The 22,903-nt window shown below is 50.7% G+C and overlaps 1 protein-coding gene and 1 non-coding gene across 3 annotated transcripts in view; both read right to left on the minus strand.

Annotated features, from left to right (window-relative positions):
* The window catches only part of OPA3 (outer mitochondrial membrane lipid metabolism regulator OPA3), a 62,256-nt gene that overhangs the window by 2,770 nt on the left and 36,583 nt on the right, over nt 1–22,903 (minus strand). Inside the window, exon 2 of one of the 2 annotated variants that reach the window (XM_045845241.1) lies at nt 18,561–21,884. The exons of the other annotated variant lie outside the window; for it this stretch is intronic. Coding sequence (XP_045701197.1) covers nt 21,478–21,884 — 407 coding nt within the window. The 3' untranslated portion in view covers nt 18,561–21,477. Of the gene's footprint in view, nt 1–18,560; nt 21,885–22,903 lie in introns of those variants that run through there. 2 annotated transcript variants of the gene reach the window in all.
* Nucleotides 2,777–2,939, minus strand: LOC123823065. The gene has a single exon (XR_006786472.1). It is a non-coding gene; the product is annotated as a U1 spliceosomal RNA (small nuclear RNA).

The raw sequence follows: 22,903 nt of genomic DNA on the forward strand, positions 1-22,903 counted from the left end.
TGCACATTAATCCCATAATGCTAAATTACCAGTTTATACCTCTAGTTTTTGATTTACTAAATTGAATCTTTACAAATATTATGACTTGACTTTCCATTGCCATCCCTGCTTGTGTGAAATTAAACACATATTCTATATACTTCCAAGGTTTGCAAGTGATTTTTAGTTTGTTTCTATTGATTGGTAACAAGTAAAATAATTCTAAATTATTTTAAGTAACATGCCTGTTGCCTCAACTTCCTGGCATGTGCACCTGTACGTAACATCGCTGTGCCAGAGAGAAGCAGTTGCCTGTCACATGCCCCGACCCAGGGACCCGGCCCACAGCCCAGGCATGTGCCCTGACCCGGAACCGAACCTGTGACCCCTCAACCCCTTGGTTTGCAGGCCAGCTATTCAATCCACTGATCTACACCAACCAGGACTTCAGATGTCTTTTTGAAGTTGTTAATAAGTGTTTTACTATTCTTTGTCCACTTTCACACTAGAATAAATTATCATTTCTAGGCCCAGAAACATAGGCTCAAAACTTCTCAGAAGCTCCGGCTGGTGTGGCTCAGTGGATTGAGCATGGGCCTGGGAACCAAAGGGTCACTTGTTCAATTCCCAGTCAGGGCACATGCCTGGGTTGCAGGCTGGGTCCCCAGCAGGGGGCGCATGAGAGGCAACCATGCACTGATGTTTCTCTCCCTCTCTTTCTCCCTCCCTTTGCCTGCTCTCTAAAAATAAATAAAATATTTTTTAAGAACTCAGAAGTTGGGAGGCCTGGTGGCATCATGAGTCCTGGCAGGGCCTTTGGTCCCCCTGTGGCACTGACATTGCACCAGGGCGGGTTTGGGAAGGAGTTTCTCTTGTTTCCATCATTTCATACTTTTCTCTGAACCTTGTTTCTCTCCTTAGTTCTGGGAATTTTTCTTGCCTGTGCAGTAAAGGGTTAGCCTTACCCTATAAACAGGGGCCTGGCCTTGGCCCTTGGGTCCTGAGAGGAAGTCTTTAAGTCCTAGGAATGTCCTGTCTGAAGAGTGTCTGTTTACTTGGGGCCTCTGTGCCAGAAAATGGACACTAGCAGTGTGATTTGTGGTGACCACATGGTATCTGCTCCACCTCTGGAGGGGCTAGAAACTAAGGTCGGCCACGTGGTTCCCAAACCTTGTCTGTGTGACCCACCCCCACTGAAAAGCCTGGAGAAGGTGGCTTGGGTGAGCTTCCTGGTTGGCAGTGTTCCATGTCCCGGTCACACGGTGCTGCTGGGAGAAGTTAGCGCCGCCCACCATTCCACTGGTTCGAGGGGACCTCACTCGCACTGGGAACTCTCCTGGATTCTGCCCCGTGCTCCTCTTCCCTCGACTGGTTTGAAACTACATCCTCTCTCTGTAATGAACTGTAACAGGGAACCCTGACCAGTGTTGCTCGGTTGGCTGGGTGCCCTTCTGCAAAGTGAAAGGTCACTGGTTCAATTCCCTGTCAAGGCACACACCTGCATTGCAGGTTGGGTCCCCAGTCAGGTACTTGCAAGAGGCAACTGATCAATGTTTCTCTCATATTGATGTTTCTTTTCATCTCTTTTCTTCTCCCTTACCCTCTCTCTAAACATAAATAAATAAAATCTAGCCCTGGCTGGTGTGCCTCAGTGGATTGAGTGCCAGCCTGTAAACCAAAGAATCACGGGTTTGATTCCCAGTCAGGGCACATGCCTGGGTTGTGGGCCAGGTCCCTAGTTTGGGGGTACGTGAGAGGCAACCACACATTGATGTTTCTCTCTCTGTCTTTCTCCCTCCCTTTTTCTTTCTCCAAAAATAAATAAAAATCTTTAAAAAATTAAAGTAAAAAAAGCACTGTAACAATGAGTCCTGTGAGTCCTATGAAATCATTGAAACCGGAGACTGTTTTGGGGCACCCTGAACTTGCAGCTGCTGTCAGAGTGAGGGCACAGTGGGGTTGCAGGGGCTACTTTTGTCCTCTTCCCTGTTCCTCCTGGGCGTGTGTTGAACTGTTCTTCAGGACTTGCTCACTTTGGTTTAGCTGTTCTGCCTTTCAGTGAGGAGCTTTCATAGCCCTGTGAGTCCAAGTTGCCTGGCCCCCTTGCCAGCCTCCTCTAAGGCAGTTTCACTTGTGACAACCAGGGGAATCGGCGATTGTCATCATCGTCCCGTGACTGTGCCAACTGCCAGGCACCCACTTAGCCAGAACTGTGCTCCCACTCACTGCAGGAGGCCAAGGGGTAAAGAAGTGTGTGGGAATGACCCAGCGTCCTCTGCGCCCTGTCTGCAGTTGCTTGGGGAGAGTGGAGTGGGGCTGCACAAGCTCAAGGAAACTGGGGAGCAATGAGACATGTCCACTGTCTTCAGGGTGGTGGTGGTTTGACACATATGTCAAAACCAAACTAGATCAAATTATACTCTTTCTAGACTTACGTTACACTGTGATCACTGATACTTCAAGAAAGCTGCTTTAGAAAAAACTTGGGATGAGACAGAATAAGCGCCCACTTAGACACAGAGAAGAAGGACTGAAAGAGGCTGTGACAGGAGAGAGGGTACAGGATGGGCCCTGCTGGTGTGGCTCAGTGGACTGAGTGACCGACTGTGGACCAAAGAGTCACGGGTTTGATCCCTGGGTTGTGAGCCAGGCCCCCAGTAGGGGGCGCGCGAGAGGCAACCACACACTGATATTTCTTTACCTCTCTTTCTCTCTCCTGTACCCTCTAAAAATGAATACATAAAATCTATTTTAAAAAGGGTACAGGATGGGAACCGCTAGGCTTTTCTAGGTGGGGAGGGGGAGAGCACAAATGCAGTCCCCCAACCACAAATTATGCGAGTCTACCACGTTCCGGGAAATTGCTGGGGGCAGCACACCCGCTCTGCGGTGGGTGAGCCTCGCCGCGGGGAAAACTACCTTGGTGATCATGGCATCTCCTCTGCCTGCCAGAGGGGTGTCAGCAAACTGCTAGTTTTTATTACAAACCTTACAGAAATAAAAGTTTCATTCTTTAAGTGGAAAGTAAAAACACATTAATGTGATCACGCAATATTTGGGGAACCTAAGCATTATCTTGGATCCTCATCCCCAATCTGATTAGTGGCCAGGTTTGCAATTGTAACATTACTGGAAGGTTATCACAGTTTAATTATCACAGATAGAGAGAGTGAGGCCTAGGAGGGAGCGCAGTGACAGAAAGCACGTGGGCAGCTCCCTGAGGGCAGTACAAGTGGATTGCACAGGAACAAAGGAGACTGGAGAGGGAGGGAAACTGCTCCTTGACTGTGGCGGTGGCTTCCTGGACTATGCCTCTGATAAAAAAAACTGCTTTAAACAGAAAATCATGACCCCCCTTGCTCCCACAACCCATTAATAAACTTGCTTTTTATTCATTAGTTTTCTCATTTCCCACCCAAGGCAAATATCCCGCGTAGACTGTGGGGCGCAGTCAGAATGCAGTTTGTAGTCTATCTGCTCTGCGCTCACTTGGAGAGCTGCTAAAGGAAGGGTGCCTGCGGAGTCTTCTGAGCCGGGGAGGGCATGCCTCTAAATGGCTCCTATTAAAACAGGCACTTATTTTAAAAAACATATTTTTATTTATTTATTTTTAGAAAGAGGGGAAGGGAGGGAGAAAGAGAGAGAAACATCAATGTGTGGTTGCCTCTTGCATGCCCCTCCTGGGGACCTGGCCCACAACCCAGGCATGTGCCCTGACTGGGAATTGAACCAGCAGCCTTTTGGTTTGCAGGCTGGCATTCAATCCGCTGAGCCACACCAGCAGGACTAAAACAGGCACTTATTTTTTATCATTTCCTATCCCCTCTCCCTACTTTTTTAATCTTTGCTTTTCCCCTCATTTGCAGCCCTGTCATTTCAAATATTTGATTCAAATAAATTTCTCCAACAATTAATGTAAAGCAATGTTAAGAGGGCAAGTCCCGTTTTTCCCTGACAATTCAACGGGCCGTGTGCCTCCCACCCAGGGAGTGCCTCGGTTTCCCACATAGCCAAAAGCAATGAAATCACTAGCCAGAGAGATCATTAGATTCAATCTCCAGAGCCTCTCCCCTCCCATAGTTGTAAAGTCTAAACTTCTGCCAGGTGTTTCTGATGCTCAGTCTCTAACTTGAGGCACCTCACTAGTATTACCCAGAATACCAAAACCATCCTACACAAGTGCCGTGGCCTCAATAACATGCACCAACCAGGGATAACCAGATGCAGGCCAGGACTCAGGGCCAGTACCTGTGGGGAGTCCAGGCTCCTCATCTTCTCAGGTATGGACCTCCCATCAGCCAAGGTGGGTGGTCGCTGGGAGGTCCAGGGTCTCCTGCCAGCTGCCTCCTCCAGCTGGAACCACAACCCTCATGCCTCTGTCCCCTACAGTTCTCTTTCTCCTGCTCCTGCCATTGGTGCTGGGAAGTCACCATCCCTCTGAATGTAAGCATGGGCGTGGGGGGCAGGGAAGCCTGGCCCCTCTCGGTGGTGGCGGAGCAGCAGTGAGGGGAGCAGCTTCCATCCCCGTGCTCCTGCTCAGCTGAAATGCCGGCCTCAGTGAGGAATTCTGACTCACCTCCCACCCTGGGGGGCCGGGGGGGGGGTGTGAGCATCCCCCAAGCCATCCCTTTGTGCTGCGTGTGGGTGCTGAGGAAAAGAGAGCACTTCTCGGGAGGGAGCAGAAATGGGTCATCTGCTGGGACAGAGGGAGAAGGGCAGTGATTGGCTGAGTTACCAGCCAAAGCCAAGGGCCCTGTTCCACTACAGGCCCAGCTGGTGAAGCTTTGCTATCAAGTCTCCCTTCTTTGAACCCCACTAGCACCCGCCAGCTGACCGTCACCCTCAGTTTGTACAACACCCCCACGAAGCAGAAGAGACCCTTTTAAGGATGGGAAAAGTGTGGCTCAGGGCAGGGTGAAGTTCATTGCCTGAGGCCATATGGCTGATGGAGGGAAGGGTGCGGTTTGAATCCTGATCTGGCTGAGGAGTTCCTCTGGCTCCTACTTTTCTGAGCAAACTCCTAGCAGGAGGGACACTAGTTTCAGCCCAGGCAGGAGCCCAAGGACCACGTAAGTGTAGTGAGGGGTGGGGGGTGGAAGGAATATGGGGATGAGCCGAGAGAAAACGACCCAGCTCCTGACACGGGGCGGGGCAAGAATGGGGGGAAAGGGACCAGTGTCTCAGGCTTGCCCCCACAGAGGATGGGCTCGGCCTGCCGGGAAATGCCGACCTTGTGCCTGCCCTGCTCAGTCTGCTCTCCCCCCAGTTCCCAGGCCACTTGATCATTTTGGCCAGTGTCACAGGTGGACAGAGCCATCTCACTGCCCACTGTCATTCAGTAACCTGAGTGAGGCTGGGCATCACTGTGTAGGGCCCTAAGGCACATGCACTTTGGCTGTGACCTGGGGGTACCTGAGGTGAGTGGTGGGTAGTCCCGCTCACAGGGTCAGGTCAAGAGCCACAGAGGGTCTGAGAACTCAGTGCAGATCCCACCCATGGGCTGGGAAGAAGGCAGGTGGGAGAGGAGGTAGCCAGAGAAGAAGGGCAGGCTGCCCTGGCACAGAGGTGAACTGGGCCTCAGACACAGGCGCTGGGTGAGAGACAAATGGAGGAGAGAAAGATGAGATGCAGGAGGACGGGGTGGGGGTGGGGGGGGGCCTCCACTCAGGACCTGCCTGGCCTGACGCTCAGCCATCTGGCCCCCAGGCAAGGTGCTGGTTGTGACAGAGGAGAGGTGGCAACTCTGCGGCACCGTGACTCTGGACCCCAAGGACCCCCAGTGGAGCTGCTGCAGAAAATTCTACCCCTTCCATCACCCCACACAGAGGTGCTGCCAAGCCTTCGACCCAAAAGTATTCTTCGTCATCCCCACGGACAGCAAAAAGGAGGAAGCTGACGACTGCAAGACATACATCCAGGGGGCCCTAGGTAGGTGCTGGCCCCAATGGCAACCCACCCTTCTGGTCCTCCAGTGCTTGGGAGCCACGGAGTCCCTTTCTTCTCTCCCTCTTTTTACTTTGATGAAAAATAAATTGTACTATTAACAGGCTAGTAATGTGGGTCTTATTGTCGCTTCTTATTGATTGATTAAATGTTAAATAAGTGTTACAGCAACAGAAGAGAACAAGCGCGATGTCTTTTCAGAGAAGCAGCATCTCCAAGGTCCAAGAGTGAACCTCGAGAGAGAGTTCGCTCCACCGGCCTGCAGTGTAGGAGGAGACCCAGGGGTGGCGTGCTAACCCATGGTCACGCACAGTATTCCACCTTGCAGGGCAGCCAGGCAGCCCACAGAAGCACGGAGGAAAATTGACAGAGGCATCGGTGGCAGACCCCTTGAAACCAACCGGATGCCATGGGTGTGATTCTCCGAGCCCAAGACTTTAGAGACACCACCAGAGGTGACTAGGCAGAGGCTGGGCTTAAACACTCAGCACCGAGGTGATGGGCGAGGTTCTGCTGAGGACATGACGCTAGGTGGCTGGTTAGTGTTCGGGTTCTGCTCTCATGCTCCTTGGAAAGTTGGGGAACACCGGGGCTGTGACAGTTCCCTCTGCCCACTCTCCACTCCTGGCCGCCTTTCTGCCTTCTGTGCTCCCTGGAGGCTGAGCTCTGGGAAGGACACTGTGCACTCGGCTTTCTGGTGGGCCGCACGCCCACTACCCACCAGAGAGAGGAAGGGACAGGAGAAGGTAGAAGTGGGGCTTGGCTCCCCTGCCCCCTACTTGGCTGGGCTGCAGTGTTTACACTCGCACATCTGGGACCTGTTCCTTCTGAGATCTGAGGCTGGAATCAGCCCTGCCCTGTCCAGTCCCTGGGGCCCCAGTGCTCCTCCCTAAATCCCTCCTCCCTGCCCACACCTGCCCACACTGGCACTGAACTCTCCTCAGTAGATGCAACTAACAAAGCAAACAAACATAAAAACCTCCCACAGCTCCCCAGAGCTCTGAGGGGGCTTGTTAGCCTGGCTCCTTAAGGTCCTGCCAAATTTGCCCCCGCAGCTCATCCCTCCAGCTCCTGCTCTGTCCCTGCCGCTCCCACCTCTGCGGGAGCCGTGTCTCAGCACAGGCTGCCCCTCTCCTAGAACGCTGGCCCTTCCCAAATGGCTGCTTAGGCTGAAGCTCCTCTGGAGAGCAGCTCATGAGGGAATGGATCCTCACCAGATCAGGGGATCCCCCCTCCGCCGAGACCCCTTAAAAGGCAGATGCAGAGCACTTTATCAGATGATTCCTGCCTTGTACATATGTATATACCTACCAACACATATGCAGTGCATAACTTTTTCTCTATACACACATTTAGGACAGGAAACACAGCTAAAAGGTAACAGTGATCATCTCTGGGCTGGGATTATTGATGATTTTTTCACTGCATTTTATGTTTTCCAGTGTTTGCTGAGTTTTCCACAGTGAGCCTACTATGCCTTGAAATATGCAGAAAACAATGACTGGGAAACAAAGAAATGACCGGAATGGAATTGCCTCCTGTCCCGACTTCGCTGTCTCCCATCTATCTGCTCAGCGCCTTCAGCTCCCTCCTCCCAGGGCTTCACGCCACATGCCTTTTCCCTTCGTTGATTTTAATCTGTGCCCTTTCACTGTAATAAACTGTAACCATGGGCGTATCAGCTTTTCTAAGTCTTGTGAGTCCTTCTACCAAATCACTGAGCCTGAGGGTGGTTTGGGGGACCCCCAACACAAGTAGATTCAAGGATTTAAAGATATAACTTATATAACAGGAACAAGTATAAAGGACACATGGACAGAAACTAGGGGTGGGTGGAAATGGGAAGGAGGTGGGGAGGGCTGGGATGGGAGTAAAACACAGAAAATTGTACTTGAACAATAATTAAAATAAAATTATAAAAAATATATAACTTATACAAAATCATTCACAGAGTCCTGGCTGGTGTGGCTCAGTGGACTGAGTGCCAGCCTGCAAACCAGGTGCTCGTGGATTCGATGCCCAGTCAGGGCATATGCCTGGGTTGCCAGCCAGGCCCCCTGTAGGGGGTGCGCAAGAGGCAACCACACATTGATGTTTCTCTCCCTCTCTTTCTCCTTCTCTTCTGCTCTGTAAAAATAAATAAAATCTTTAAAAGAAAATCATTCACACAGTGCCTGGAACCCAAGAAACATGGAGTGGAAGAAATCCATTTCCTCCTCTGCAAAATGGGGGTCACAATCATCCTGCACTCAGGGTGGGGGTGCTCATAACTTGGGGTGAAGAAGCTCTTCCCAAACAAGGGAGGAAGAATAAAAGCCATAAAAGAAAAGGATGGGGAAACCTGGTTACTCAGACAGAAAAGCTTTTGTAGGACAGAAGAAACCACAAATTAGCATTAAGGCGAAGTACAGGAGGCTTTACTCGCAGGAACTCAAATGTCCAACAAACAGCTGAAAATATGCCAAGCCCACCAGGGATCATCAGGGAAGCACAGACCGCACCCTCCATGCCAGTCTTCTTGCCCCAAGGCTCCGGAGACAGCTTGCCAGAAAGTATTCTCACCTTGCCCTGGCTGGTGTGGCTCAGTGGGCTGAGGGAATCGAAAGGTCGCCTGTTCAATTCCTGGTCAGAACACATGCCTGGACTGCAGGCCAGGTCCTGGTTAGGGGTATGCGATAGGAAACCAATGGATTTTTCTTTCCCTCTCTTCCCCTCTGTCTAAAAAATAAATAAAATCTTTTCTTAAAAAGATTTAGAAAATAAAAGAGTTATTTAAAAATAAAATCTTGTCTAAAAAATAAAATCTTTTCTAAAAAAGATTTTATTTATTTTTAGAGAGAGGGGAAGAGAAGGAGAAAGACAGGGAGAGAAACATCAATGTGTGGTTACCTCTTGCACACCCCCTACTGGGGACCTGGCCTGCAACCCAGGCATGTGCCCTGACTGGGAATCGAACCAGCAACCCTTTGGTTTCAAAGGCCAGCACTCAATCCACTGAGCCATACCAGCCAAGACTAAAAAATAGATAAAATCTTAAAAAAAGAAAAAGAAAGTATCCTCATCTCAAACAAAGTGGTGGTACACTGCGAGAAAGACTGAACAGCGTAGAAAAAGGGATGTGGTACATTAAATAATTGTCCCAAAATATGTCCACATCCCAATCCCCAAACCATTGAAGCTTACTTCCATGGCAGGCAGACTCTGCAGAGGGGATGAAGTTAAGGATCCTGAGATGGGGAGATGACCCCAGAGTAGCCAAGGGGGCGCTGAGTGTGGCCTGAAGCGTCCTCACTAGAGCCAGGCAGGGGGAGAACCGATCACTGCAGTAGGTGGGGAGTTGGCACTGGGAAAGAAATGTCCACACCCAAGTCCCTGGAAGGTGTGTGTTGTCTAATTTGGCAAAAGGGTCTTTGCTGATGTCATCCATTTAGGGAACTCCAGATGAGCTCATCCGGCATTATTCAGGCGGGCCCTACAACCAGTGATAGGTGGTCTCACAAGAGAACAAAGAGAAGACACAAACACCGGAGGAGAAGGCCATGCGGAGACAGAGGCAGAGCCACCACCAGAGCTGGAAGAGGTGAGTCAAGATCTGCCCGGAGCCTTTGGAGGGAGGCCAACCCTGCCAGCGCCCTGGTCTCAGCCGGGCAGTGCTGACTGCAGGGTTATGGCATCCAGAGCTGGAAGGGAATGGTTGTGCATTGCTCTAAGCCAACAAGTGTCGGGTCATTTGTCCACAGCAGCCACAGGAAACTAGTCAGGCGGACAAAAGACTTGAACAAATACAATTATGACCTTTGCAAAAGACGATAATAAGAATAGCCAATAAACACATGCAAAGATGCTTGATATCATTGTTCATCAGAGAAAGACAAAACCACAATCAGATGCCACTACCTACTCGATAGAATGGTGAAAACCCAAAGGGAAAGAAAGAGAAGACACAGAAGTCTGCATGGGGCATGCTCAGGGACATGCAGCTGCCGGAACTTTCCTGCATGGGGTTGGGGGTGGGACAGGGAGCGGGAGGGGCATGTCACATGAGACAGTCACTTTAAAAAACATGGGCAGCCCTGGCTCAGTGGATTGATTGCCAGCCTGTGAACTGAAAGGTCACCGGTTCGGTTCCCAGTCAGGGCACATGCCTGGTTTGCAGGCCAGGTCCCCAGTTGGGGGCGTGCCAGAGGCAACCACACACTGATGTTTCTCTCTCTCTTTCTCTTCCCTTCCCCTCTCTCTAAAAATAAATAAATAAAATCTAAATAAATAGATTAAAAAAAGAATTGTTAAGTAACACTGGCAGTTTCTCCTTTGGACAAACTGCTGACTGGCCTACCACCCAGCAATCCCACACCTAGATATTCCCAAGGGAAATGAACGCAATGCCCACCAAAGCCTCGTGCCAGGGTGGCCCTAGCAGCTTTATTCAAAACAGCCAAAGCCTGGCAACAACCCGCGTGCCAATCAGCCAGCCAGTAAACCGTGTGTTGCCATCCGCTGTGGAATACTGCACAGCAATGAAAAAGAGTGCTCATATGCTACACGGAACAGCACAAGCAGATCCGTCAGATTGTACGCTGGGCAGAAGCCACATTCAAAATAGAACATTCCAGATACTAAGTCCAGGAACAGAGGAATCTAATCTATAGAGAGAGTTGCAGAGTAGGGTTTACCTGGGCAGGGGTCTGTGTGTGAAGAAGCAGGGACAGTCCCCCAGGGCCCTGGAATGGCCTCTGTCTCCGCCTGGGTGCTGGTCGCACGTGTGCACCCCTGTGGGAGAACTCACCGAGCCACACACAGTGCGGTTTGCACACTGCACCGCATGTTTGTTTGGTTCCAACTTAAAAAAAAAAATAGAAGAAAAGGGAAACATCCAATAAGAAAAACGACTCAAGGTTAGAAACAGCTTTGACAATCCAGAAAAATCAAATTGCTTGATAAAATGGCAGCTATCAAAATACCCATGTCCAGAGTTGAGAAATTCTTTCTTCTCCCAGGAAACAGCAGAAAGCCAGAAGAAGTCTCTGGAAAATCCAGGTCCCACGCACCCCAGTGAAGTGCAACAGGCTTATCCCTTCTATGACACAGGCCAGAGCTGCTGCTCAGGACGAGCCAGCGGAGAGCGGGTGGGAGATAACAACCATTCTCAGTGATTCCGTGGCGTTAACTGCTGGAGTCCTGTGAGCAGGAACTAAGACTTATGTAGGGAGGGAGAGGGTGTGAGGCTGGAGCAGGGCTCCCGGAGGGACTCCACCCTACCTGAAATCCTCTCATTTTTCTTGAGGCCCCTGCCTTTCTGTGCAAGGCCTAGCTGGGACTGCGTTCAGGAACGGTGCAGAGAGCAGACCCCCGCGCCCTCACACTGTCCCTGCCAGGACACAAGTAGCTGGGCACCACTCCCATGTGGCTGTGGGCACCTCAAAGGAGACAAAGGAGATGCCAGACGGGCTGGCACGATGTCTGGCTGCATGTCCCTAGGAGATGCTCGGGCTTGAGTGGGACGTGGTCATCCTGGGGATGCTAAGATCTGAAAGACAAGCTCTGACCTTTAGACAGGTCCCCAGCTCTAAATGGGAAGGTTCTCCATAGCAGCACTTCTTCCAGAATATTTTTTTCTTCTTTTTTTAAAGACTTTATTTATTTATTTTTAAGATTTTGTTTATTTATTTTTAGAAGGGGAAGGGAGGGAGAAAGAGAGAGAGAGAGAAACATCAATGTGCAGTTGCTGGGGGTCATGGCCTGCAACCCAGGCATGTACCCTGACTAGGAATTGAACCTGCGACACTTTGGTTCGCAGCCCGCGCTCAATCCACTGAGCTACACCAGCCAGGGCCTATTTATTTATTTTAGAAACATCGATGGGCTGCCTCTCACATGCCCCCCAACTGGGGACTGGCCCACAACCCAAGCATGTGCTGTGACTGGGAATCAAACCAGCGACCATTCAGTCTGCAGGCTGGCGCTCAGTCCACTGAGCCACAGCAGCCAGGGCCAGAACATTTTCAAGATAACACATGACATTCACCAGCCAGACTGAAAGACTGACGCTGGCTCTCGGTTCCATGGGAGAAATTCTGTGTGCTGCAGCCTTTTAATGTGGGGCAGCAAGCCCAGCCCAGGCCAGAGGTTCAAGAGAGAGGCCCTGGGGCTGTCATGAAGAGCACTGCCTCCCCGCCTGGGGCCACGGCTCAACTGATGGACATTGCTATTATTTTACCCCACGGGCCCTGGACATGCCGGAGGAAACAGGACACCTGAGACGAAAGGTACCAGTTCTATCCCAAATCAATCCTGCCACAAAAAGACATCAGCTTTTTTTTTTTTTCCCAAGGAAGTTGAGAAGCTGTTTTCCAAATTCATTTCAACAATAAGTGAGTAGATATACAAACAGTGGTACATGCACGCAATGAAATATTATTCAGCAGTAAAAAGAAATGACCTCTTAAGCCATGAAAGACACTGAGGAGTTTTAAATGCATCTTGCTAAGTGAAAGAAGCCAATCTGAAAAAGATACGCACGGTATCATTCCAACTACATGACATTTGGGAGAGGCAAAACCATGGAGACAGTGAAAAGACCCACAGCTGCCAGGAGTGAGGGGCGGGAGGGATGGCGGGGTGCAGCACAGCGGGTTTTCAGGGCGTTAGAGCACCCGTTCCATAGGACACTGTGAAGGTGGACATGTGTTGTTATACATTAGTCCAAACACGTAGAAGCTACAACCCAAGAGCAACTGTAATGTAAATTATGTATCTATCCATCTATAATGTATCAGTAATGTATTAATATTGACTCATCAAGTGTAACACATGCCCTGGTCCAGTGGCTCAGCTGGTCGGACCACCATCCTATACACGAAAAAAGGTTGTGGGTTCCATCCCCGGTCAGAGTGCCCACAGGGGGCAACCAGTCAATGCTTCTCTCTCACATCCATGTTTCTCTCTCGCTCTCTTTCCCTCTCTCTCTAAAAATCAATGAAAACATATCCTGGAGTGAGGATTTTAAAAGAGTGTAGCACACATACCATACTATTGTCATATTGACTGTGTGTGGGGGCGGGGCTGGGATATAAGGAAACTTTTTTTTTTAACATTTTATTTCTTTATTCTTAGAGAGAAAGGAAGGGAAGGAGAGAGGGACAGAAACACCAATATGTGGTTGCCTCTCATGCGCCCCCTACTAGAGACCTGGCCAGCAACCCAGGCATGTGCCATGACTGGGAATAGAACCTGAGACCTGTTGGTCTTTAAAGAAGATTTCTCAAAAGAAACCTTACAGGAAAGAAGGGGCTGGAAAGAAGTATTCAAAGTCATGAAAGGCAAGGTCCTACATCCAAGATTACTCTATCCAGCAAAGCTTTCATTTAGAATAGAAGGGCAGGTAAAGTGCTTCCCAGATAAGGTCAAGTTAAAGGAGCTCAGCATCACCAAGCCTTTATTATATGAAATGTTAAAGGGACTTATCTAAGAAAAAGAAGAAGATCAAATCTATGAACAGTAAAATGACAACAAACTCACAACCATCAACAATTGAACCTAAAACAAAAACAAAAACAAGAACAAGCTAAGCAAACAACTAGAACAGGAAGAGATTCGCAGAAATAGAGACCACACAGAGGATCAGGAGGATCAGCGGGGAAGGGGAGTGGGAGAGGGGAGAATGGGGGAAAAGGTACAGGGAATAAGAAGCATAAATGGTAGGTACAAAATAGTGTTGGGAGCCGTCCCGCCTGATGTCAGGGACTGTAGCCTTTTGTCCCATGGCTAGAACCGAGTGAGAAGGCCTTGGGGACATGAACCACTAAGGAGACAGGACATTACCTCTTGGCAGGAACACAGCTCCTGCCTCCCTCACTTCCCCCTGTTTGTCCCGGGCAGATGACAGGTTAGCTGATGACAGGTAAGATCCCTCAAAGGAGAAGGGACAACCTAACACAGGCATTGTCCTGATGGGCCATCAAGGAAGGACTCAGGTGTCTTCAGAGAAGGGACAGAAAGACCCTCACCCCTTGGTTTTGTCGTAGCCTGAGTCCTCAGTCTTCCTGCAAAAGTCTCCTGGTCCTTGGCTGCTTTGCTCTCCCTGCCTGACTCAGCCTGGGAATCTGCCAAAGACCTTGTACTGGATCAGACGGCTCCGGGGGGAATCTGGCCAGAGAAAGAACATACTGGCCTGGTGGCGTGGCCCAGCACAGCCTGCTCCCCACGCGGCTGTCACAGGGATCCTGTTAAAAACGTCCACTCCCGTCCCTCCTCTGCTCAGACCCCTCCTGAGATCTGCTCTGCCCTGTTGATATGAAACAGGCAGTTGAGCTAAAGCCAACCCTGTCCTGAGACAATCCTGTGTTTCTTCAGCCCTTATCTGTAAATGAAGCCAGTAGCATTTTGAGCGCTGATTGATGAGCTCTATGTGCATACTATGTGTCTCTGACCTGAATCCAATAAAAATGCAGGGAAGAAGGTATTCAGGTCCTTTCTGCTTTGAGGGACTGGTCACATTTCCTCCCCAAGCAAATCACATGTTGGGCATTTTTATTTCTCATCTGCGATGACCAGGGGTGTTTTGCTGGTGGAGCCCTCCATCAAAATAGACAGGGAGAGGGTAAGAACAGTATGGGAAGTGGAGAAGTCAAAGAACTTAAGTGTGTGACCCGTGGACATGAACTAAGTTGGGGGAATCTGGTGGGAGGCGTGTGTGGGGCGGAGGGGAATAAAGGGGAGAAAAAATGGGACAACTGTAATAGTATAATCAATAAAATATATTTAAAACAATAAATACATAAAATTAAAAACTTCAGTAGGACAGAACACACGAGAAACAGATGTTAAAGGGACAGACAGGAAAAACAGCCATTTTTCCAAAGTAATCCAAACTCTCAGTAAATGGCTGGAAAGGTGCTCAACCCACAGGTAAGCAGCACGGTCAGTGGGTGTGAGGTCCAGCCCAAGGGGCACAGTCGGCGATGTCATGATAACTCCATGTGGGGTCCAGTGGGGACTAGAATTATGGGGGAATCACTTCATAAATTACACAAATGCCCAACCACTGTGCTGTAAGCCTGAGCCATCACTAATGTAAAATACTGAGTGTCCACTGTAACCGAAAAATGAAGCTGAAAAATATATAAACAATAATGAAATTCCATCACGCACTTCTGTGGTTGGGAGAATAAAAGTATGGTGGTTGCAGGTGTTCACAGTTCCTCTGCCACTCTAAGCTTCTCGGGGGCATTTTCATTAAATATAAACATTTTTAACATATTCAGTTCTTTTTAGCTCTTGGCGTCTCCCCAAGGAATGGCGCACACTGGCCCGAGAGGCCCGTGCAGACTGCTCAGTGTCACGACAGGAGGAAACAGGACATGTCCACGCCCACAGTGTGGGGGTCTCGAGTGAGGCTGGCCTGGCCAGGGGACTCCTGAAAGGGGTCCGCCAAAGGTCCCCCACACTGGTGACAGGATTCCTTCCAGGGAGGGAACTTTGGTTTCTCTGAAATGGTTCAACTCTTATGAAGAGACTGTGACATTTAGAAAAAATAAATATCGAGGTGTGGGGATGTGCTCAATCCAGAGAGCCACACCAGCCAGGCCTGAGATTTTTTTTAAAGATTTTATTTATTTATTTTTAGAGAGAGGGGAAGAGAGGGAGGGAAATGTCAATGTGCTCAAGTAACATTGATTGGTTGGCTCTCACACGCCCCCTACTGGGGACCTGGCCCACAACTCAGGCTTGTGCCCCGACTGGGAATCAAACTGGTGATGCTTTGGTTCACAGGCCGGCGTTCAATCCGCTGAGCCACACCAGCCAGGCCTCTGGGATATTAATATGCTCAGAATTCCACTTCTCCCGCCTCCACTGTCTCTGCCTGGTCAGGCGCCATCACTTCCTTCCTGGACGGTCACAGCTGCCCCTTCACTGGCCTGGTGGCATGGCCCAGCACAGCCTGCTCCCCACGCAGCTGTCACAGAGATCCTGTTAAAAACGTCTGCCCCCGTCCCTCCTCTGCTCAGACCCCTCCTGGCGGCCGCTGCCGCACCCAGAGCAAAAGCCCAAGTCTTTGCCATGGCCCAAGGCCGTCCACTTCATGTAGGTTTGTACGATATATACACGTGAACATACTTTTATGAAACAGAAGAAAAGAGAGTAGAAAGTAACAGAGTGCATCACACATGGAAAGGAAATGTACTGTTGAGCAAAACTTTTGTTCTAACAAGATATTAATATACGGTGTATGACAGTCAAATATGATCCATGTTATATATTACAAACAATAGGGTTTCTATGCTTATAATACATATTAGGTACATATCTATAGATGTATCTGTAGTTTTTATGAAATGGAATGTGATAAAATAGGTAATAGGCTGCACATATTAAGGGAATTATTTAGTGAAACTCTATGTACACACACAACATATAATGCACAATGTTATGTATTTCCTAAAATATTTTTATGAGGGGGAACCTAAAAAAACCACATCTTCCAGAGGGTGGGCCCCTGCAGTACACTCACTGGTTAAGTGAGTGTTCTAGGAACCCATCTGTGTGAGTGTACTAGCTAGTGTTGTTGTGAGAGGCTGCGTTCCGCTTCAGTGAATTATTTTTGAGACTCAACGTGTTTGCCCATTTCACGATGGGTGATTTATGAGTGCACCTGCCCACACCATATTGAGTGTTCAGAGTTTTTGACCCAAAACTCCTTGACCCCCATGCCCCACCCTCCCTATTCACCCGATCTCACCCTGAGTGACTTTTCTTTGTTTCCTCAAATGAAAAAAATCCTTAAAGGGAAATGTTTTGCGGATGTAGAAGAGGTGAAACAAAAAAAAGCAGAAGCATTAAAAGGCATCAAAATTCACAAGCTCAAAAACTGTTTTGAGCACTGGAAGAAACGTCTTAATAGGTATACTGCATCAAATGGAGAGTACATGGAAGGTGACTGAAGTTTAAACATGTAAGCATGAATAAAGTTTTTTACAAATAAATTGTTTTTTTGGGTCTCCCCTCATATATCCCCTTACATACTATGTCACATAATGCATTAATTATGTGCTTTTATCACACACTTAGGGTGCACTGTGAATTATTCTGTGAGTACTGGGTGTATGTGGTGGGCTGCACACACTCGATGCGCCAGACCGTGGTGGAGACTGAGGCCTGTGTGCAGCCGGGTCACTGCGAGGCCTGGGCACAGCTCCCGGGGGTGGGAATGCGGGAAGCAGGACTGGGCGGGTGGAAGATGAAGCGAATGCATGTGATGGGGCGCCTGGGGCCAGTGGGCCCCTCCAGCTGTGCCGGCTGTGGCAAGGGTGCTGGCCTCTGCTCTCCTTACCCCTCTTCCTCCCCTGTCCCTGACTTCTCTGTTCCAGGGGTTGGTGAACTTGTCCTGTAAAGGGTGAGGCAGCACGTTTCCACCTTTGAAGGCCATACAGTTTCTCTAGCAAATCCTCAATTCTGCCACTGGAAATAGATAAACGGATGAGTGTGGCTGTGGACACTGGATTTGGCCTCGGGGCTTTAGTCCACTAAGCCCTGCTCTATTCTGGTAACAGGAGCTCTTGCTGTTCCAGGAGGAGGCCAATCCCACACCCGCCTCACAGCCTCCACACAAACCAACAGCCCTTTCTCACTCCCAGGCAGCTGCCTTCTGGGCTCATCTCAAATGTTACGTCCTCCCTGACGCCCTGATCTAAATCAGCCATCCCCATTACTCCTGAACTTTGACATGGGGTTCGTTCTTTACTCCTCCTTTTTTACATTTTAAAAAATTGACTTGAGAGAGAGAAATATCCACTCATCTCTCCACCCATCCATGTGTTCACTGGTTGATTCTTGTATGTGCCCTGACTGGGAATCGAACACGCAACCTTGGTGCATCGGGACAATGCTCCAACCAACTGAGCCACCACCCAGCCAGGGCAGGTCTTTATTTTTACTGTCGCTCTCTCCCACCAGATGTCAGCTCCATAACATCTTGTTCCCTGCTGGTACTCATCTACTAGAATGAGGCCGAGCGTGCAGTTGGCACTCAGCAAATATCTGTTCAGCGTGCAGGTAGACAATGCCCATTCATCCTCCTTGGGGCTGGGGACCCAACCCAGCCACTGAGTACCAAGTGGCTTGTACAGGGATTACCACATGGGCCATGGATCAGGCAGGGGCTTTATGAAGTCCCATCTCCTCCTGGGGTGGCTCTCTCCGGGCACCTGCACGGGCCAGCCGACAGGGAAACCAACAGCAGGGACAGCGGGGCCTGCGGGGAGACGGGAGGGGCAGAGCCCTCAGGTGCAGTCTGAGGCTTTGTTGCCAGAGTGTATGGGTTTCTGTCTTTCCCCCCTGAAGTCCTGAGTACCTCAGGAGGGGAGGAGTCTGGACCCTAATTCCCAAATAATCAGAGGCCAGGCAGATAACACTGGAAAAAAATGTCTGTATGTGTCTCTGCCCGCCCCCACCAGACTGTAAGTCCTGCCAGGGAGGGTGGGGCTGTCTCAGTCTCAGTCACCGCTGGGACTACAGACAGGGCGGGGCCTGGTGGACGCCGGGGGCAGTTTCCTAAATGAAAGAATAAACAAAGGATGTTTTTGCTGACAAGGATTTTTCAAATGTGGGGAAAAAAATGGAGCGACTTGAAGACAACCGACTTGAATTACAGATTTATTCTAACCCCTCTCCCCAAGTCACACATGCATACAAAATTTTTGCTAGTAGGAAGTCAGAGCAATGAACCATGCATTCTCTGGCCTCGTGCATTTTGAGGGGGTCTCTCCACTTCACACACCCTGATCCCACTCCTCACTCAGTGGGTGAAGTCGCTGCGTCCCACGGGTCTGGCCACACAGCAGGACACACAGGGGCTGTTTGCAGCCTTACAGACGTGAGTGCAGCACTGCATTGGGGGTGGGAAGGTGAGGCGCTGAGGGCCTTGGGCTCTGGCCCAGCCTGCCCGTCTTCATGATGTCCCACCTCCGTCTCTTCCCCGCCTGTGTGACCTTGGGCGGGTGACTTTTCCTCTGTGTGCTTCGGTTTCTTCATGAATGAAACGAAGAAAATGCCACTGGGATTACGCAAAGCATTTAGAACACTGGGCACCTTTCCAGAGCTCAATAAATTCCAAGTGACTGCTCTTTAATGACATGATGGAGTGGGGCACTGGCAGCCAGCATCCCTGGCCACCAGCAACCCAAGCTCCAGAGATGTGACAGTGCCGGGTGAAACAGCTCAGGGGTAACCATGGAAACCAGGCACCGAGCTGCTCACCTGGCTCCTCCGCCCATCCCCCTTTCACGCAGTGGTATCTCTTGCCTTCTTCATCTAACCTGCTCAGGGCACTTCAACTTAAAATAAAAAACCCCAGAACCCATCTCCTTGGCTCCCTCTACACCAGCTTCTCCCGCAAGGAATCAGATGTTTCAGCACCTGAGTTCCCTGTCAGGTCTTGTGTCCAGGTCATTCTTAATCACCCCGAGGAAGTGTGGTGAGGAAGTGAGAGAAAACCTGTCTCTCCCATTTCTTGGAAAAGGGCCCAGGTGAGATGAATCTAACCCCCTTCACAAGATGCTAAGATCTTGGGTGTGACCTGGGGCTGCTCTGATGGGGGTGGGGGCCACCCACTCCGAACACTGCCTCTGAGACCTCTGTAGAGACCCCCGTTCCCTCCCCAGCTAATCCACCTCCGTCTCATCTCCCTCCTTGCCCCGCACCTGTACTCCTCAACACCCCGCACCCAGAACAACCTGGGCTCCTCTCTGGGTCCCCTGCCGTGCCCCGGAGTCTACTCCCTCACTGGCTCCGTAGCCTTGAGCAAGCCCCTCTGCTTCCCCGGAGCCGGAGTTTCCCCATCTGGGAGAGTTCACAGGCTGACTCTCAGCTCATTCACCCCATCAGGTCTCTCTCAGCATCTCTCCCAGTTTAAATGAGCTTTGTATCCTTTTCAGAAGTCCATGTAATGGTTCTGAGACACATCCTTAAAACCACTTACTCATTCCAGGCTCCTTTAGTGAGGAGACATCTACAGTCTGAAAAAATACAAGGGCCTGGGGGGACCACACCCCTTCCCGCTTCCGTGGTGAATCCCGGAAGGGAAGCCAAGAAGGCTGGTGCCCGGGCTGTCCCTGTCAAGTGAGGAAGGCTGAATATCACACGGGGATGGCAGGGGTCCCAGCACACTCTTGGGGTGCGGAGGTGCAGTATGTTGAATGGTGCCTCCCCCCAAAAAAAAGGTACATCCACATCCTTACCCGTGGAACTTGTGAATGTGAGCTCCTTGGCAAAAAGGGTCTTCCTAGGTTGAGGGTGTCCCTGAACCCAATGACCGGGTGTCTTTATGGGACACGTGGAGGCACCAGGAGCTGGAAGAAGAGATAGGAAAGAGTCCTCCTCCATTAGAGTTTTTGGAGGGAGCATGGCCCTGTTGACACCTGATCCTGGATCTGTGGCCTTGAGATCTGTGAGAGAAGAAGTTCTTGTTTTAAGCCAAGTGTGTGGTGATTTGTTCCGGGGGCCACAGGAAACCACTAAAGAAAGCAGACCGACCAGTGGCCCAGACCAGGGAGCCGGAGGTGGCTCTCAGGCGGTGCAGGCAGGAAGTACCACTGCGTGAGGACGGACAGCTGGAGCAGCCCAGGCCCCCGGGCCGGGGCAAAGAGCACACAGGTTAGCAGACTGAAATGCAGCATGGGAGATGCGGTGACCTAACCCACGGCTGGCGGCTGCCTGAGAGGCCACTGAAGGAGACAGCAGGACAGGCAGAGTCAGGAAAGGCCCAGGGACGCTGGGGACAGGCAGACAGGTCGAACCAGGCTGTATTAGCCCTAGGCAACGCCATTTTCTCCTCCACATCAGGGGCACTGGGAGGGCACTGTGGGAGACCAGCACAGCCATTCCAGTGGGTTGTGCTGGAGACTGAAGGATGAGGGGGTTCTGTTGAAACATTCGATCTGGGGACTCAAGAGAAGGTATCACATGGATCAGGTTAAGGAAAGCTATTTGGAGGATAAATAGCAGGCCAGGACCCTCCCCCATGCCCCGCTCAAAGAGAGGGGTGATGCCCACCTACAGCCCACCTCAGAGGGGGGACAGACAGAAGTACACTGAAAGACACACATGCCTTTCAATGACCTGCTCCAATTGGTAAAAGGAAGGGTGTGCTCAGTGTAATGGGCGAGTGTCCCATGGAAAGGTACCACTAATCAGGTAAATGGGGAGGTTGACGGGTTGAGTCAGCTCAAGTTCAGCTCAAGTCCAAGTTATTTTGTTCTTCTGCCAGAAGAGTGGGCGTGCTGTCCTGCTGGCTGGGACCTGCTGGGTCTGTGCGGCTGGAAATGGGGTGGAGAGGTGAGCAATGAGGACTGTAGCCACGAGCTACAGGTTGGAGGCAGCTACACTGGAACGCTTCACAGTCCCAGTGGAAGGTACCACTGGTCAGTAGAGGGTGACCAAAGGCCAAGTCCATCAAGATTCCTGTGGTTTCCGCAGGGCCAGCACAGGCAGGGGTATGGCGTTAAGAAGGCCACAGGTGGGCACACATGGCCACATCCAAGTTCAGGCTTCAGCAGCTGCCTATTTCTCTGATGCAGACACTGCCTTGGGCGTGGACCGTGCATCCCGGTCCCTGACATGGAGGTGGGCTCGCACCTCTTGCACCTGCGCCCGCAGCTCCTCCAGGGCACTCGGTGATGTTGCCTGCTGCACCTGCGTCTGCAGCACCTCCACCGCCAGCGCCAGGCGGCCCACCTCGTCCTGCATCGCGCCCCAGGCGGCACGCTGCTCCTCCTCTTTGTGGCGCTGCTGCGCCTGGTGGCGCCAGTACTCCATCACCAGGCAGCCGCCGCCCACGATGAAGATGGTGGCCTCCCCCAGGAGTTCGGCGCCCAGCTCCGCGGCCGCCTCCTCATTCAGCGGCTTGATGGCTGTGCCCCGGAAGCCCATGATGCGCATCTTGGTCCGCATCTCCACCCAGTGGTACACTGCAGGGGAAGAGAGGGGTCAGGCCATGCTCTGAAGCCCCCTGCCAGCCCCACCCCAACACTCCTGTGTCCAGGTGGGAACGACGGCAACGCGGCCAACAGAATCGCTAGGGGGCGCTTTAAGTAAGACCTGCTCCGGCCTCACCTGGAGAATGAATGCCGAGTCACCCGGCTTGGGTTGACCCCGAGGGTATCGTTTTAAATCACTCAGAAGATTCCGGCTAACAGCCAGGAAAGAGAAGCCCTGCGCTGAAGGAGAGGTCCTCAGACTGGGGGCTGCGAGCCTGGAGGGTCACCAGGAAGACCCCCCCACCCCCCCTCCACAAAGTCCCCAGAAGGTGTAAAGGCTCAGTTGCCAGATGCTTAGTTCCCTCTGCTCCTCCCTCAAGCCATCCGCTGGCCAGCCCCTGTCCTCCCCATCCTGGAGAAAGCACAACCCCCCTTTCCCAAAATGGAGTGTTAGGGCTACGGCAGAGAAAGGGCAGCTGAAAGGTGGGAATCGATGCTAAGTGACCGTGATTGAGGGGTAACCAAGTCTTTGTTCGGCTGGTGGCTGCTACAGTGTCCATCAGCACTGAAGACAGAACTAATGGCTGTGAGCTCTTGAAGGTGAGGTTTTGAACACACACCTTGGAAGCTCAAGAGCTGCCTGGTGCTGCTGGAACGGAAACCGCCTTGCCCAGCTGCTGCTTTGTGAAGGAAAACTCTCAGCACTTGAGTCTGAAAAACCAAGGCAGAATGGGTGCTGAACCCTGACTTACTCCTGTAATAATGAATATTCATTCATCCAAGGACACATAAAATTAACGGGGGTGCTCTGTCTAGCTTATGTGGAGATTCCTTTCCAACATATCATTTTACTTTTAATGTTTAATAATTATTTGTGAACAAATAATTATGCATGAAAATACACAATACACTAAATGCTCTATATTAATTAGGCACTAATAATAATTTTAAAGGTAAATGAACTCAGAAGAAAATATTTTAACACTTAGAACACCTTATAGTCACAGGAA

Source organism: Phyllostomus hastatus, unplaced genomic scaffold (assembly GCF_019186645.2).
Source record: "Phyllostomus hastatus isolate PE091 unplaced genomic scaffold, TTU_PhHast_1.1 phas_contig_468, whole genome shotgun sequence".
Classification (NCBI taxonomy): domain Eukaryota; kingdom Metazoa; phylum Chordata; class Mammalia; order Chiroptera; family Phyllostomidae; genus Phyllostomus; species Phyllostomus hastatus.